The sequence below is a fragment of the Fundulus heteroclitus genome, chromosome 16 (assembly GCF_011125445.2).
Source record: "Fundulus heteroclitus isolate FHET01 chromosome 16, MU-UCD_Fhet_4.1, whole genome shotgun sequence".
NCBI lineage: Eukaryota > Metazoa > Chordata > Actinopteri > Cyprinodontiformes > Fundulidae > Fundulus > Fundulus heteroclitus.
The window spans coordinates 16,212,440-16,229,128 of NC_046376.1; the positions used below are offsets into that span (position 1 = coordinate 16,212,440).

General features: G+C 41.2%; 2 protein-coding genes across 2 annotated transcripts; both read right to left on the bottom strand.

Annotated features, from left to right (window-relative positions):
- Positions 1 to 2,354: 2,354 nt before the first annotated feature.
- On the bottom strand, positions 2,355 to 3,614 carry p2ry11 (purinergic receptor P2Y11). The gene is made up of 2 exons (XM_036147883.1): positions 3,533 to 3,614; positions 2,355 to 3,442 (listed from the first exon to the last, which is right to left on the bottom strand). The coding sequence occupies exon 2, from the start codon at positions 3,416 to 3,418 to the stop codon at positions 2,498 to 2,500; it is 921 nt and encodes a 306-aa protein (XP_036003776.1). The 5' UTR covers positions 3,419 to 3,442; positions 3,533 to 3,614; the 3' UTR covers positions 2,355 to 2,497.
- Positions 3,615 to 7,454: 3,840 nt separating this feature from the next.
- ppan (peter pan homolog) lies at positions 7,455 to 14,142 on the bottom strand. Its single transcript, XM_021324552.2, has 12 exons — positions 13,906 to 14,142; positions 13,505 to 13,675; positions 11,950 to 12,051; positions 11,819 to 11,869; positions 11,467 to 11,637; positions 11,191 to 11,267; positions 10,864 to 10,971; positions 10,627 to 10,750; positions 8,673 to 8,751; positions 8,349 to 8,478; positions 8,082 to 8,239; positions 7,455 to 7,996 (listed from the first exon to the last, which is right to left on the bottom strand). Exons 1-12 carry the CDS (start codon positions 13,918 to 13,920, stop codon positions 7,584 to 7,586), a joined length of 1,599 nt encoding a protein of 532 aa, XP_021180227.2. The 5' UTR covers positions 13,921 to 14,142; the 3' UTR covers positions 7,455 to 7,583.
- Positions 14,143 to 16,689: the final 2,547 nt, after the last annotated feature.

Below are 16,689 nucleotides of genomic sequence, written 5' to 3' on the forward strand. Positions count from 1 at the left end.
AAAATTCGCACAGTCACTTCCTCTTGATATTTTAAAATTTTCAAGAGACTTTCAGCCATGTGTCACTTTTCTACTTCTGCTTTGTTAAACGATTCAGTGTTTAGAATGAGTTAGGAAATGTTTGGTGCCTTTCCCTCAGTTTTTTCTTCTTCTAATCATTCAGCTATTGTTCTTTCATGTTCAAATTCTTCAACTCTTTCAAATTCTTCAACTTCTTCAACTTCTTCCACTTTTTCAACTTCTTCAATGCTTTTCAGCTATTTTTTTTCTTCTTCAAAGAACTTCTGCATCTTTTGCTCAATCATTCAGCCATCTGCATTCACAGTGCATTTTCGCAGGAAATGCAAATTTTTCTACTTACAAGTGATTTTCCCCACACCTTTTTTATTTTAAACTACAAATTTTCAATCATCTGTTTTTCTTGAACTCTTTATTTACGCTTGGTGTATTTATTATGTGTGATTTCCCCTACCCCTTTTTTATTTAAACCACTCATTTTCAATCATTCGTTTTTATTGAAACCTTTATTTATTCTTTGTATGTTTATTACAAGTAATTTTTTCCTCTGCTATTTTATTCTTTTAGATTTATTTACACCCAAATATATTTAAAACACATGTATTGTCCTCAAAATCATTATAATTTTTTACCTAATTATTTTATCATCCTTTTAATTTTGACACACTGAAATATTTCCACCTCTAACCTACCCCTGTGGCATTTTCTTTCGCAACTTTCTAACTGGGAGAATGCTTGAGTCTCCAGTAGGGCTGGAAGATATGACTAAAACTTATCACAATATATTTCTGGATTTTTTTTTGTTGGTACAATATAATTATGATATCGATATAAACTAAATAAAAGCCTCAGAAAGACTGCCAAGAATGCCCTCAACAGATGCCTGTACAAACATATAACACTTATCTAGCCATCTTTATAAAACTCCTCCAATATAGCATTTTAGAAATATTTGCTTTAGAAAACAAAACACATAAAACTACATAAAACCCGGAGCATCAGTCAGTTACAGATGCTGTAATCATACACTGCAATGTATGTTGAAATATCAGAAATGTCATTTCACCATAATTGAATAATATATATAGCAATATATTATATATATTATATATATATTATTGTCCACTCCTAACCTGTTGCAGTACTCACACTGAACCCTATGCACTTCTATTAAGTGTGTACCTTGTGGAAGTGCACATAAGTGTTCAAGTGCACAGGTTACAAGCAACCAAAATTGGAGAATTGGGACACTAAGGGTTATGTCATTGACATTCACCTCTATGTCACCAAAAATTATGCAACCATCACTGTTTTTGCAATCTTTACTGTTAAAAATGATTAAATATGCAACAGGCAATTGTTTTGAGGGGAATAAAATGCAGAAACAGAAATTTGAGAGGATTGGGCATAGCAGAGCGGGTATTGCCACTATAAGAAATTAATGGAAATAAATATTATAAATATATACCCAAAGCAAATATAAACCAATATAATATATATATAACCAAAACAAACAAACATGTTGTGTGCCTTTCATTAATGATAGCACCTTATAAGATTTTCTTTTGTGAATATGTGCTATATAAATAAAACTGAATTAAATACAACACGAAGTCTGTTTTCGGGCATCTGATCAGGAGGCATCCTGGGCGCCTGTCTGGAGGTTTTCTGGGCACGGCTCACTGGGGAAAACCCATTGGCCCAGAATGAGCTGGAGAGGGAGGGAAGTCTGAGTTTCCCTCCTCAATCTAAGTAAAAGTAAATAAATAACATTTGTTGCCTGCGCTTCCTGATCTCAGGTGAATGCTAGTGGGTGAATCGATTGTGGTTCGCTGGAGTCCCCGAGCTTTAAAAAATGGCCGAACAACCCACTCCAGACTGAAATATGTCAATCACTTTCTCATCAGTCCTTGAATATCTATAGCTCTGGGCATACTGGGTTGATTTTCAATATCTTTTAAATCCACATCATTTTTTAGACAGATTCTAATGAAGTGTTTATTATTCTGCCAGTAGAGCAATCAGGCCTTGGCATGGCTTGCAAAATTAATTTCAGCTTTGAAAAACATGCTCATGATTTGAAAAAATTATTTTTTTTCACACAGAGCAGGTTGGTTTCAATAACCTCCATACCCCACCCCACCCCCTAACAACTGAAGTCATCATTTGGAAACTGCTTTCTGTGTTTACTCGGGTTTTTTCTCATATATAAACTTGCTTGATGCACTGAAACATTTAAGTTTGACAAAAAAAAAACTCAAATTACATTGCTTGCATAAATTAGTCAGGATGGTAAAAAAAAAAGAGGAAAACTTGAAAAAAAAGAAAGTCTTTATTACAAACAGGTCTGATCAAATGTCTTTAGTACAGAGCTGTAACACATAGGAGTCCTTTCAAAGATACGTGCAGCAAAGTTATGTTTAGCCTGAAACAAGGATGTACTTCATGCAAAAGGGCACCCAGCAGCAGCTCTACTTCCTCATCCAACCATGTTGTCTTCTGAGCTCTTTCCACAGCATGCCACCCTTATACTGTCAAACAGAGCCATGTAGAGTATCGGATGGATACACATGTTCAGTGTCGCCAGACCCTTGGACACTTGGTACATGCGGTAGACCCAGCAGTTCGTGTCCGCGAGATACATCCTCAAATACAGATGATGGACTTGGTAGACATGATAGGGCACAAAGGAAACAGCATATAGGACAATCGCTGATATGACCAACAACGCCACTTTGCGCTTTTCAAGTGTTGTTATGTTGACATTTTTCCACACAACCCGGATTACCACACAGTAAGAAGTAAAAGTTACTATGAAAGGAACAAGACAGCCAAACACAGCAAGGAATACTTTGTATGTAAAGTGAGACCTCGCGTCGGACGTCTGGTGACAGTAGGACACACATAAAGTGTTGTTATTGTAACTGGGTGTGCAAAGAGAAGCAAACTTGAGCACGGGGCAGGAGATGACTCCAACAACAAGCCATATGACGACGCTGATGACTTTGACATGGGACGGTTCCACGTGGGAGCGGGCGAAGAAGGGCCACATGATGCCCACACAGCGGTTCACGCTTATTGCCATGATGAAGAAGATGCTGACGTACAAGTTGAGGTTGAAAAGAAACCTCTCGATTTTACACACGGCCTCGCCGAACAGCCACTGTTTCTCCAGAGCGTAGTAGACGATCAGCAGAGGCAGGGTGAGGATGTACAACAGGTCGCTGACGGCCAGGTTGCAGGAGAGGACAACGCCGGTGTGCCAGTTTCGCCTTTCTCTGACCAGCAGCAGCCGGAGGGCAAACAGGTTTCCTGCCAAGGCCACAGCAAACTCAACCCCATACAGGGTGGGGAGCAGGCCGATCTGAAACCTCTCACATTCAGAGAAGTTGCCCGCCATCCCGCTTTCCACTCAAACCTTACTCTAAAAATTAAAGATTTTAAAAAAAAAGTACTCACTTCATTTGCTATCTGCTAGAAATAAAAAAAATAAATAAAAAAAGGTTCAGCTTACCTGTAGGTAGGCGTGCAAATACTTTAAAGTAAAACTTTAACATTATTTTGTGGATGAAAAGGTTCCAGGAAGGAGTCGCTCGTCAACCATTCCTCCGCTGATCTAAGTGAGAGACGAGAAGCTCAGAAACACATGAGAGTCACTTCCTCACGCCCCCCCCTCTTGTGTTGCATAATGCAAAGTAAGAAAACTGGGCTGTGACGACACCAAGCAGCACTTTAATTCTTAGAAGGAGACTGTGCACAAAACACTAAAAGAAAGGGCGGATACGGCTTATTTCCAATCACATCCTGGAAACCGCTCTGCATCAACAAACAGGGTTGTCTTTGAGTGTGAACAAATAACAGTATGTCTTCATAACCCTGTCCTGTCTGACCGAATTCTCTGCCCTTGAGATGAAATCTCCCTATGGTAGAGCACTATCAGCAACATTTTAAGAAACTGTCCCATTTATTGTTTCCTCAATATAACAGAAAAAACACCACAGAGGCCAGACATCTCAGTTCTACCCTTTAACAAATGCATGGTCTGGTTTATAGTTTTGCTTCCCCATTACATTTTGCATCAGACAACATAGCACCTTTGAAAGGAAGGAAATTATTCAAGGGAAGCTGGCTCCCTGGTTTACTGTAATTTAGACCTGTATGATTTTATTTAATTCCGGATAAATACTTTGCTGTTGTTAGAACAGACCCTTTGCAAAGTTATAACAGAATATTTTTGGTGATTACAGTAATAGATGAGAGTAAGAATTACAGTGGGCAAACTACCCATAAATACTGATGAATCCAATCAGTTACTTAGACTACAGGCATGTTTAAAGATATAAAAACCTGAATGACTTTACATTTTCTGCTTTTAAATTCAGAAAAAAACAGGAGCTGTCATTAAATCTAAAACTTATCAATCAATCACTTAATCTGGATCTAAACAACTTGGGTGTTATTTTTGACCAATACATGTCATTTAAATCCCATACTAACCAGGTTTCTAAGGGTTTCCATTTTGTGAAATGTTGTGAAAATAAGAAATATTAGGTTCAGGATTGACACTAAAAATATAGTCCGTGCATTTGTTCCTTCAAGGCTGGACTATTGTAATTCTTTACTATCAGGAAGTCCACAAAATGTAGTTCAAAGCCTCCAGTTCAGTCAAAAACACTGCGGTTCTGATGACAAGTTAAATTAGCTTCCCTTCATTGGCTTCCTGTTAAATCAAGAATACAGTTTTAAATTCTCCTTTTCACCTTTAAAGCCCATAATAATCCGGCTCCACCTTACATCAGAGCTCTAATTACCCCGTATGTTCCTAACAGAGCACTTCGCTCTCAGACTGCAGGTCTGCTGGTGGTTCCTAGAGTCTCTAAAAGTAGAACGGGAGGCAGATCCTTTAGCTATCAGGCTCCTCTCCTGTGCAACCAACTCCCAGTTTTGGTCCGTGAGGCAGACACACTGTCATCAAGACTAGGTTTAATTCAGTGAAATTCAATTTTATTTACATAGCACCAATTCATGATACATGTCATCTCAAGGCACTTTCCAAAGTCAAATTCAATCAGATTATACAGATTGGTCAAAATATTTCCTAAGGAAACCCATCAGATTGTGTCAAGTCTTGACAAGCAGCATTCACTCCTCATGGAAGAGTGTAAAGCCACAGGTACAGTCATCTGCATTGTCCATGATGTTGCAGCAATCCCTCATACTGAGCAAGCATGAAGCAACCGTGGAGAAGAAAAATACCCTTTAATGGGAATGAAGAACCTTCAGCAGAACCAGGCTCAAAGTGAATGGTCATCTGCATTGACTGACTGGGGGTTAGAGAAGGCAGACACAAAAAGAGACAAAAAAGCCGAGAAGCACACATTGATCCAGGAATCTTTTCTACGTTATATGGTAATAGCAGATGATCTGTCTTCCCTGGATTATGTCACAGCTAACAGAACGCCAGATCAGGTGTACCTACTATCAAAAAGCTTTCCTTTTTGATATCATAGTTAGAGGTTAGCCTGAGCTCTGTATTTATGCTGCCATAAAGCCTAAATTGTTGTAGGACATATGACCTCTTTCCCACTCCGATACATTCTCCTACTACTCTCCGGTTTTGCATTATTTGCTTTAATTTAATCTTTAACCTTTTCTGTCTCTCGTTTTTTTTTCCTCTTCACAACATTTGACCTGACGCTCTGGTCAGCTGGGACAACATCCTGGTGGGGGCATCGGCTAAGCTAATGCAGCCAACAATTTCATCTCTTTTATCCTCAGCTTCAGAACTGACTTGGAGTTTATCTACTTAGCTGGGTTTTAGTTGTGGATAAACCCAGTAAAGGAGCTACAATTTCCATGAACTTTTTACATACAGGACTGTCTCAGAAAATTAGACTATTGTGATAAAGTTATTTATTTTCTGTAATGCAATTAAAAAACATGAAATGTCATACATTCTGGATTCATTACAAATCAACTGAAATATCGCAAGCCTTTTATTGTTTTAATATCGCTGATTATGGCGTACAGCTGAAGAAAACTCAAAAATCCTATTTCAAAATATTAGAATATTTCCTCAGACCAAGTAAAAAAAAATTATAACAGCAAAACAAAATCAAACATTTGAAAATGTCCGTTGATGCACTCAGTACTTGGTTGGGAATCCTTTTGCACAGATTACTGCATCAATGCGGCGTGGCATGGAGGCAATCAGCCTGTGGCATTGCTGAGGTGTTATGGATGCCCAGGATGCTTCAATAGCGGTCTTTAGCTCATTTGCATTGTTGGCTCTGGTGTCTTTCAGCTTCTTCTTCACAATACCCCACAAATTCTCTATGGGGTTCAGGTCAGGGGAATTGGCAGGCCAATCAAGGACAGTAATGCCATGGTCAGTACACCAGTTACTGGTGGTTTTGGCACTGTGGGCAGGTGCCAAATCTTGGTTGTGCAGCGTTTCCTGCCACATTTCCCCCTTCCAACACACTTTTCGTCAATGTGCTTTGAAACTGCGCTCTGTGAACAGCCTGCTCTTTGAGAAATTTCTTTTTGTGTCTTACCCTCCTGATGGAGGGTGTCAATGATGGTCTTCTGGACAGCAGTCAGATCAGCAGCCTTCCCCATGCTTGTGATTTAGTTTACTGAACCAAGCTGAGTGTTTTTCAAGGCTCAGGAAACCCTTGCAGGTGTTTTGAGTTAATTAGACGATTCAAGTGATTAGTTAAATAGCCTACTAGTATACTTTTTCACGATATTCAAATTTTCTGAGACAGTCCTGTAGAAAGTACTCCTTGATCAGTGCTTCTGTGTTTTTTTTTTGTCTGTGCTGTCTTCTCAAAACCCCTGTCGGTCCAGATAGATGGCCATTCAGAGCCTGACACTGACACAGGTCTCTTCCTGTTAAAAGGGGTTTTTAATTTCCACTCTTAATACATGCATGCCAGTTCGTCACTGAATTAGTTCCATCACCCAACGTGGTTGAAGATTTAAGACAAACCCCAACATGCCAACCCAAATCTGCAGCACATTTCTTATCTCAGCTATGCGAGAACATTTTTACTTTAGTTAACTAATCACATTAGAGAACTTTATAAAATGGCTTCAGGTCACTGAATGCACCATAGCTGTCAATTCACATTTTAGAAAAAAACAAAACCCTGCCTTGTGCAACAGCATCACTGAACATGACTTTTTACCTTTGTAATTACCTTTAATTCCCCGTTCTTTATATTTACAAACAATAAAGCTAAGCTAAAAGCCAAGTGTAAATCCCATCAACCGTACCAATCAATTTTATTCATTTAAAAAAATTATTTGATAGACATTTAGGATTAATGTGCAAATAAATGACAGCGTACACAATAAACTTTAAAGCATGTTTATTAAAAAAAAAAAAATTGTCCAGGGGAAAAGAAATGAAACAAAAAGTTATTAGTAGCTTTTTTTTTTTACAGTTTGTTCACTTTACATTGTCCTACAAGATTCACTCAGATTAAGTGATCCAAAGTGGAAGCAGCCAGAACAAACGCATCTGCTGCCTCTGCCAAGTCCAAGCGCTGCGCGACAGCTCAGCGTTTCCCTTTACTCCGTGTCACACCTTGCTTTCCGCCCGCACCTTTCTTCTTGAAGTCAGGCTTACCTTTGTGACCTTTTGAAGGAAACGATCTGTTCTTGTTTTTCTTTCCGTCAAAGTTTTTTCGCCCAAATTTATTTTCTCTCTCTCCGGATTTCTTGGAGCCGAACGCTTTTCCCGGCGGCCATTTCTTCTTCCCAAACGCTTTCTCTGCATCTTTAGACTTCTTCCATCCTTTCCCCTGCGGAGTGTTTCCCGTTTTCTCTCTGTGTTGTCCTGCCGTTCCTTTTCTTTTCGGCGATTTGGAATGTGAGTCTTTTGAGTTTTTACCAGGGGACAGCTTTCTCTTCTTGCCTCGTTCCTGAGATTTTTCAGACCGCCGCCTCTTCTTGGCACCCGGGAACATATCTGAATTTCAGAAGAGGAGGAAAAAAACGTTTAGAGGATTTCAGAGCATCACTGGTGCAACCAAAGGTGTTTAACTAATATTCACCTTCATCCGGTTCTTGCCCCACGGCCTGTCTGTAGTACTCCACATCGTCGTCAGATTCCACAGCAGCTGGCTTATCTTCCTGCATGCCTGGATCTTCCACCTCACTGTCCTCCTCGGCTTCAGCCCGTTTTTTCTTTATGCCTTCCAGACTCTTTTTCCTGGAAAGATGAAAACGCTTTAACTACTTCATACCTTTAAAAAAAAAAAAAAAAAAAAAAAAAAAAAAAAAAAAAAAAGAACTGCCCAAGGATTTTAGGTCCAACTTACTTGTTCTCTTCTCGCATCTCTTTCTTCTTCGCCACGTTTTGCTCCTGTGCTTTCCTGCGGTTCTCCTTTTCTTTCATCTTGGCCTCCTTCCTCTTCAGGATCTCCTGTATTTCCTCCTCCGTCTTGGAAACTGCAAGATTGGCACAAAGATTCCCCAACTGAGAAACGGCTTGTGCTATGCGCGTGCAGTCGAATCAACACGGAGCTCAGAACAAATCAGCAAGCGTTTACTTTTAGAGAAATCACAGAGTTCATAAATGCTTTTGTCATCACGTCCATCTGAGGGCACCAAGCAGAAACACGGTAGGAATAACATTGGCTCACCCATGGAGTGGTAAAGAATGTTCCCGTCGCCCATCCCCTCCTGAATCTTCACCAGCTGCAGAGTCAGGCGAGGACCGATCTGAAGAGAGAAGTGAAACAGGTTAGCTGATATATAATCATCATTGTCTTTGCAAGTTATGTACGTTCCACTAAAACCTGTCCTCTATATTCCTCTCATCTCTTTGAAGGCAGTGGGCTGCCTGGGAGGAATTTTGTGTTCAGGCACCCAGTTCAACTTACCTCAGCCATTGCGAGGCGGGGAGAACATGTAATAAAAAAAGATTCTTAGCCGCAATGAATATATTTATATTGGTTTGACTTTTGGGTTTAATCCCCGGCTGAACCAGGGGAGCCTTGCCCCAGATCGAGGGTCTGTAGAGCGGGCAGAGCTCATGAAGAACACCGCTGTTTCGCCCGGGGGATTTTAGACAAGTAGCTAATATTTAAAGCTTTATATTAGATCTTTTGAGTCAGCTGTAAAAAAAGGAATATTATATTTATTGTCATTGAAACATACATTACAACTAAATTTGTTTTCTGCTTTTAACCCATCACCCCTTGAAGAGCAGCAGGCTGCCATGTGCGGCGCCCGGGGAGCAACCTGGGGTTAAGGGTCTTGCTCAGGGACCCAGAGTGCCGGCACCGGGGATCGAACCGGGTACTTGCACCCTTCTCAGAGTGCAAGCACACTGCTCTAACCACTCGGCCAGCACTCCCCCGTGACGGGAGCGAAGGAACACGTTTTACGATTCACAATTTTTAATAGCAGTGATATTATTTATCAATTTGATTGCGTGCTTAATTCCAGGCAGCGGGCTGCTCCGTCAGTGGGGCAACTCTGAAGCTCCTCCCGGGTGCTCCGAGTCGTTATACAGACCCACAGACTGACGTCACTCACTGAGGCGTTTCAGTCCTCCAGAGAACATCCAGGTAGATCAGAGTGTTCATCTTCAGCAGCTTTTGGGTGGGGGTTGTGGCCGAGTGGTTAGAGCAGCGCGCTTGCAGTCAGAGAAGGATGCAAGTACCCGGGTCCATCCCCAGTCCCGGCACTCTGGGTCCCTGAGCAAGACCCTTAACTCCAGGTTGCTCCCCGGGCGCCGCACATGGCAGCCCACTGCTCCCCAAGGGGGATGGGTTAAATGCAGAGAACATATTTAGTTTCAATGACAATAAAGATGATATTACTATTACAATTAGAAAGAGACCGGCAGCAGGGAACGGCAGAATGCTGCCTTGTACCTAAGAGGAGGATGGATGGACACTTCAGTAGCAGCCTTCAGGGTGAAATGAGAGAAAGCCTCAGTATTTCTACGGATCTGATACAGCATGTCTGGGAAAGCTGAAGTGTCCTTTTTGTGTTTTTCCCCTTCAGGCGTGGTTCATGGTTTGAATATAATAAAAATCTGTTCCGGTTCTCTGTTCATAGTGGTCTTTAATATTAATGTCGGTCTTTGTATTTTTTTTTTGGACTTCCTCAGAGAAAACCTCATTTCTCTTCGCGCTGCGGCCAATCACTGAAAAAAGGGTCGTTCACTCAAAACTTCTCTTGAGCCAGTTTCACCCGACTCTTCAGCAGTGCCGCAAACACCCGGACTGGCCCTAAAAAAAAAAGGTTCCTGAAACATTTGAAAGTGGGCGGAGCCGTGCGTGTCCGTTACCAACCAGTGAAACTTTCTTGCTCAGGGACCCAGCATTCTGTGGGATTCAAACAGGGGAACTTGCAGCCACCCCAGGATGTCACAGTTCTACTCTAACCACAACAGCATCACTCTCCCTCTGGCGTTCTTTTAAGTCACGACAGCAAGTCCTTCCAACCTGCACACACACGGCATCGTTTTCACACCAGAAGCCCTTCCTGACACCGAGGATTCAAACCCGGGTCCTGGCATGGAGGATGCAGACAAAGCTTAAAGAAGGACCTACATCACTTTAAAGTGTCACAGCAGCTTCTTACCTCAGTCAAACGGACAGCGCTCTGTTGGGACGGCATGTTGCCTCTTCCGGAATAATTCTGGGGCAGTTCGGTTATGTTGTGCTCGCCGTCCTGCTCGGCTTCGCTTTCGGACAAGTTCGCTCCCCTGGGGAGATTTTAGAAAACAGAAAGCTTTCAGCCACGTCACCTTTTCAACGTCTGTAAGACAAAAGCGATTGATTTTTGTCCGTCCGGTGAGATCTGAACACGGAGCCTTACTTCACCAGCAGCTCGGTGATGTCCTCGAACTTGCTCATGTTGGGGAACTTTTCCTGCATCAGCTTCTTTACTCCTCGGCTCATGCCCACGGGGACGACTTTGAGGCTGCTGCAGGTTTGGAAGGACAAAAACACATATAGACTGAATAAACGACAGAAAAAAGCCCAACAAAAACCAACAGACATGTTTCAAAATGTGAAGGCCCATCAGCGCGTTTACTTTGGACATGCATCACGAGTGAGTCAAGTCATAATCTGTCATCATCTGAGCCCGTCGCGCCAAAAGACTCCATTATATCGCAATCTTATATCAATTCTGATTACTTACTAGTGTCGAAACTGAATTTCCTGGGACTCTGGGTCAAAACTAAACAGCACACACCTCTTGATGCTGTTCAGGTTCACCTTAAAAAACAAACAAACAAGAAAACGTTTTAATTAGACCCAAGGCATAAACATTTATGCTAAAAACGGACTTCAACGACAAATCAGAAAGCGTTTACTTTTGAGAGATCTTCATGTACACTCTGAAGACTATACTTTCATCATTTCAGCAGTGTTTTCAACTAAAGCTAAAAGACGAGTCTGGCTTTACTAAGCGCACCTTTTGGACGTTAATGGAGGGAAACATGTTCTGGAACATGGTGGCCATGAGTTTCACGTGCATGCCCTGCACCCCAAAGTTACTGAGGATGAGAAGTGGATGATGGGTGAACTGCTGCTCGTGCATCCTGTGCTTCTTCAAAGATGAAACCACATCTTTAATAAGGGAATACTGGAGGAGAAAAATAAAACATAAAAGGCCTTACACAGGTGGACAGAAGAGGTTGGTGTATGACTTTGGTAGTTTTGGGCTCATCAGTGCGTTTACTTTGAAAAACATCACTGTACAATCAAATTTTTAAGCCATCATCACATGAGCCCGACGCATTTGACTCGCGGGCTCCGGAGCTCACCTTGAGGACCCTAAAATAAAGCATGGGGCCTTTGGGAAGCCGAGCGAGTCTCTGTAAGGAGAAAAGAGAAAGTTGAATCAACGGTGACGCATTCAGGATTGCTGTATGCGCAGATTGGCTTTGGGTCTCACCATGTTGACGGTGTCGGGAGTTTTGCCAAAAATAATGAAGTGGGTCACTCCCAGCGGCCCGGCTATGGATACAAAATCCTTCAGGAGATTCTTTTTCCGTACCTGGTTAACAGAAGAAAGGCACAGTCAAGATGGGCGGGTGACTGCATTCTTGAAACAAAGTATTTCCATATAGGGAAACTAATATCTGGAGGTACGGCTGGTCGATATAGAAAAAAGTAAATAGATAAATTAGAAGCCATATTGATCGATAAATATAATTTTTTTTAAAAAAAACATTTTAAGTGCAGCCCAGGCCATTTTATGCAGTTGCTTAAGGTCCTTTAAAAAAAAAAAAAAAAAAAAAAAAAAAAAAAGACAAAAGAACATTGAATTCAAACACAACCTTTCATTCAACCAACTTTTTTTTTTACCAAAACTGTCTTTTAAAAAACCAAAAAGAAAACATGCTCTCTGAAGCTTGGCGAAGGAGCATTCCTCGGTCTGCATTTGTAATTAAGTTACTTATAATGACCAGTATTAACCGACACGATAAGCTAAAATGCATAAGGGAAGCTGTTCTATTGAACTTTTTATTTACATCTTTTTTTTTTTTTTTTGCATTTGAATCACACATCTATAGACAGATACATATTGTTATTGAATTATCATCCAGCCCTGTCTGGAGGCGGGGTGAGTTTAATGGTTCGATTCTCAAAGTTGCACCTCATTTTTTTTTTTTTTTAAAGAAAATGACCTGAAAATAAATGATAATCCTTTGGAGATAAAGGACAAAGCTACGCCTGTATTCGGGGAAGTACTGTTAGATGATTACGGCGGGTATTTTAACACCCAGTGATCGCTGTGGGTTAGGTAAAGCCATCTTAATATCACTGTAAACTATTTAATAAACGTGAATCTTAGACTTATATGTGGAGAGCTTTTAACTGTTTCTATTTCATTTGAACCACATTGCTTTTTATTAAAACAACATTTTTAGATAAGTGACAGCTGCACAGGTTTCTGAAATTATTGTTGCCCCTGAACTTGCATTTATTTTCTATTTAAGCATCAAAGCCTTTTAAAAAACAACAACCACATCATTAGATACTTCTTAGGATTAAAGAATGAGCATTTATAGAAACTTAAAAAAGAAAATTGGGGGAGCAAAAACCAAAAACCAAGCGATTCCTTGGTTTAGGCAGCTCTTGTGGAGCAAACCCTGCCATTTTCCACTGTAGGTGCCTTGCAATATAACTGTCTGGGTATCTCTTAAGTTGTATCTCAGTGATAGGGATCTTCCAATGACCTGTTGTACTGTAAATGCGGTGTATTTTGCTTTTTAAATACAGAAAAAAAAAACGAAGTTGACGACATTTGAGTTAAATTTTTTGTAAAAAAAACCTGGAAGGCTTATCGTGCTTTACTGTCAAACCTTTGAGTAGCTTAGAGCCACAAAAAGGTTTTGGCGTCAAGTACAATTTCCTTTGCTTGGAAATTGTTCTAAATTGCAATCAACGAATTTGCTCATAACTAGAAGTTCCTACACTTTCTATTGCATCTAAACATCACCGACCTTCAGAGACTCGGCGGTGTAGGGCTGCATGACTTTCCTCATGTCCTGGACGAGCTGGCCCACGTTTTTCCCAACCTGCCCCCGCTGAAACACGAAGGAGTGGGGCACAGATCGGTAGGCTTCCTCGGCCACATGGACGGCTTGGGCTCGGGACTTCTTCTGGTTTTTGGTCTTAAAAAAAACATACATACATACATAATCACGTGTGGGTAAATAATTTAAACAGCACATTTTCGACTAGCGGTTAAGACAACAGAGTTTTATAACCGTGGAACACATTTCCTACAAAGCTAGAAATGTTTCTCAGCACCAACTTGACGTTGTAAAATAAGGCCCTATTATCAAAAAGCGAATCATAACGTGCCTTAATCATTAGCTCGCATGCTAGGCCAGGCACTTACCTTTGGTTTCCCCATGATTTAACTCGAAACCGACCGAACGCCTTCCAACAAAAAAACTCGATAAATGTTACTAAAGTCTATTTAAACTAGCCATACCGATAATTACAACTGTCTCGGCAAAAAAAATGTATCAGACCACTAAAGTAGAAATAGTTAGCTTCGAAGTCGACTCCGCTCTTTCCACATGGTTTTCTCCCTGCGTGCAACACGCTAATACGTCCGTGTTCCACTTCCTCGCTTGCGCCTGTTAGTTCCTAGCTAACGCAGCAGTTTGGGTTTTTTAACTGTAGGTTTTGTTTTGACCACAAGGGGTCAGAAGAGAACAACGCAATGAAAGATTTTAATTCCTTTTTACCGCTAGAGGGCAACAGACAGGCGCGCATCCATTTACCCATCTCGCTTGTCCTGCACATAGACATTATATACGTAGACGCGTCACTGGGCGGGTTCTGCCTATGCTGCGATGCGTCAGAGCGTCCGCCATCTTAAATGTGGCAAACTGCAGTTACTCAGTCACTTAAACAGTATCAGAGGGACTTTAATCTCTGAATATACTTTGTATTCGTAGTATTTTTGTTTTTGTAATATTACAAGTTTATTTTCGTATCCCTTTAGCTTCATTCTCCTGAATTTATTTTCCTAAAGAATAAAAATAATTAAAATAATCTAACCTGGCCCTATTACTCCAGGAGTGAAATAATTCTGCAAACTGTGACTATTCTGGAAACGTTCCCTCTTAATTCTCATTATATGACGTTTTTCTCATAATATTATCACGTTGTTTTTTTGTTTTTTTTTTTACTTTATTGACCTAGGACTTTTTTTTCTCATATTATTCATTTTACCTCTTTAATCCTCCCCCAAAAAGTCTGTTCCTAAAGGGTCACATGTGACACGGTTTTATGAAATAATGAAGACCACAATGTTTAGATTTAACAAATTGATCCTTATATTCACAACACACACACACATATATATATATATATATAGTGTTAGGATATCAACAAGGTCAAGTGGAACGAGCTGTTTATCCCAGAACTGCATGGCACACTTAGATGGCACTGACCCAAAAGATTGGCACATATCTATCAGATACCACCCTGGAGGTGACGCAGCTTCCCTGCTGATGTCACAGTTTGGATGTGTACCGCCCTTGTATGGGTGTGTCCCGAGATCCCTTTATAATGTTTGCGTGATGAGCACTCGAGGCCTCCTGCCGATCAGGGGCCCATCAGCGCTGGTGTGACTGTAACTATTTCTCTGTCTTTACCTAGATAAAATATAACTAAAAGCATACTTGTCTGTTTTATGCTTCCTACATTCAAGGTAATAAGTAAGTGGGGGTCGCCTGACTGGGTAAAACGAACTGGGTCCACCGAGGGTGTTTCACCTTAGACACGGCACGGTGAAACAGTAACAAATTGGTGTTTCCGCCCGGACCCAAAGGACGACGTACCACCTTCCGTTTTCCGGTCAGGACGCCATTCCGGAAGAAAAACACACAGCGTGCGGCCGCACAAAAGGTAAGGAGATTCCATTTATCTCCCAGTGTCTTTTTCTTCCTGGAGGGCCGACTTTTTGTACTCCTAAAGGCAGAGAAAAGTTGAGGATAATTGTTTGCAAACGGGTCGATAATCGATAAGAACTTGGGATTTGCGTGCGGTCACAGAGGTGAGAGTCCGGGAAGCCTTGGCCAGGCTTCTGAAAATATTGTGAACCTTGAGAATTTGGGGTTTAGAGGTCCTCGTGTTAGACACAGAGGAAAATACGTGTTCCTCTGTGTGTAACATAAAAGCCGCCATTCTGACAAGACACGCCATTACGCGTGGCTTCTAAAACATCGTGTAGCCTAGAAAATGTGGGTTTAGAGTCCCGTATTTTCCGCAAGGACGAAAAAAAAAAAAAAAAAAAAAAAAAAATCTTCGTTTTTGCGGTAATATAAAAGCGGCCTTTTTCGAAAAACGAGCGCGTATGAGATTGAGAACAAGACCTGGCAAATACACAATAGTATGAATGCGGAGGTTTGACGGAGGGTGGCTCTGTTAAAACCCCGATTACAGACAAATATAGAAAATCAGCCAGTGAGTTCAAGATATCTAGTTTGAGAAGCCGAGAACCTGTCGTAGAGACAGCAATGCCGAGATATACCCGTGAGCTGGACGCACACACAACCAGCAAGACCGAAGGTACGTACAGAGTTAACTAAAAGATTGGCCAGAGAGTGTGAGTGTGAGTGTGTGTGTGTGTGTGTGTGTGAGACACGTTATTGTCATTGAGCCGTGGAAGTGAAGTGAAGGGTAAGGGCCTTCTCATCCTGAGTACACTGGCTCATTGAAATTGCCGTGTAAAAACACAATAATAAGGCATATAGGAACATAATAAGTTTTGGTGTCTGAGAGATAAAAAATAAGCTCTCATTGGACCGGGGTCAGGACGCTGTCCCAGCAGGTTGGCCAAGACGTGTGAGTGCTGGAATGGCTGAGAATCAGGCAGAAAATGAGCTCCAGGGGGGTTCTTTAGGAACACTGCTGGAGACAGGAAAAAGGAGCATAATGGCAAACTTCCCACACAAAGATGCTGAAAACCATTTAAAACAATTTGAGGAGTGGTGTGAAAAAATGAGGAGAGACGGGGTTTTTGGTGATACAGAAGGGTCACCACCAGAGGCACAAATGTGCACTTACTATTTGCAGATGTTAAAAAATAGATTAGCCCTAGCACAAGTAGAAACGGGTGATGCAGGTGAGTTTGCTCGAGAAAAATACCAAAAAGAGGAAATCAAAA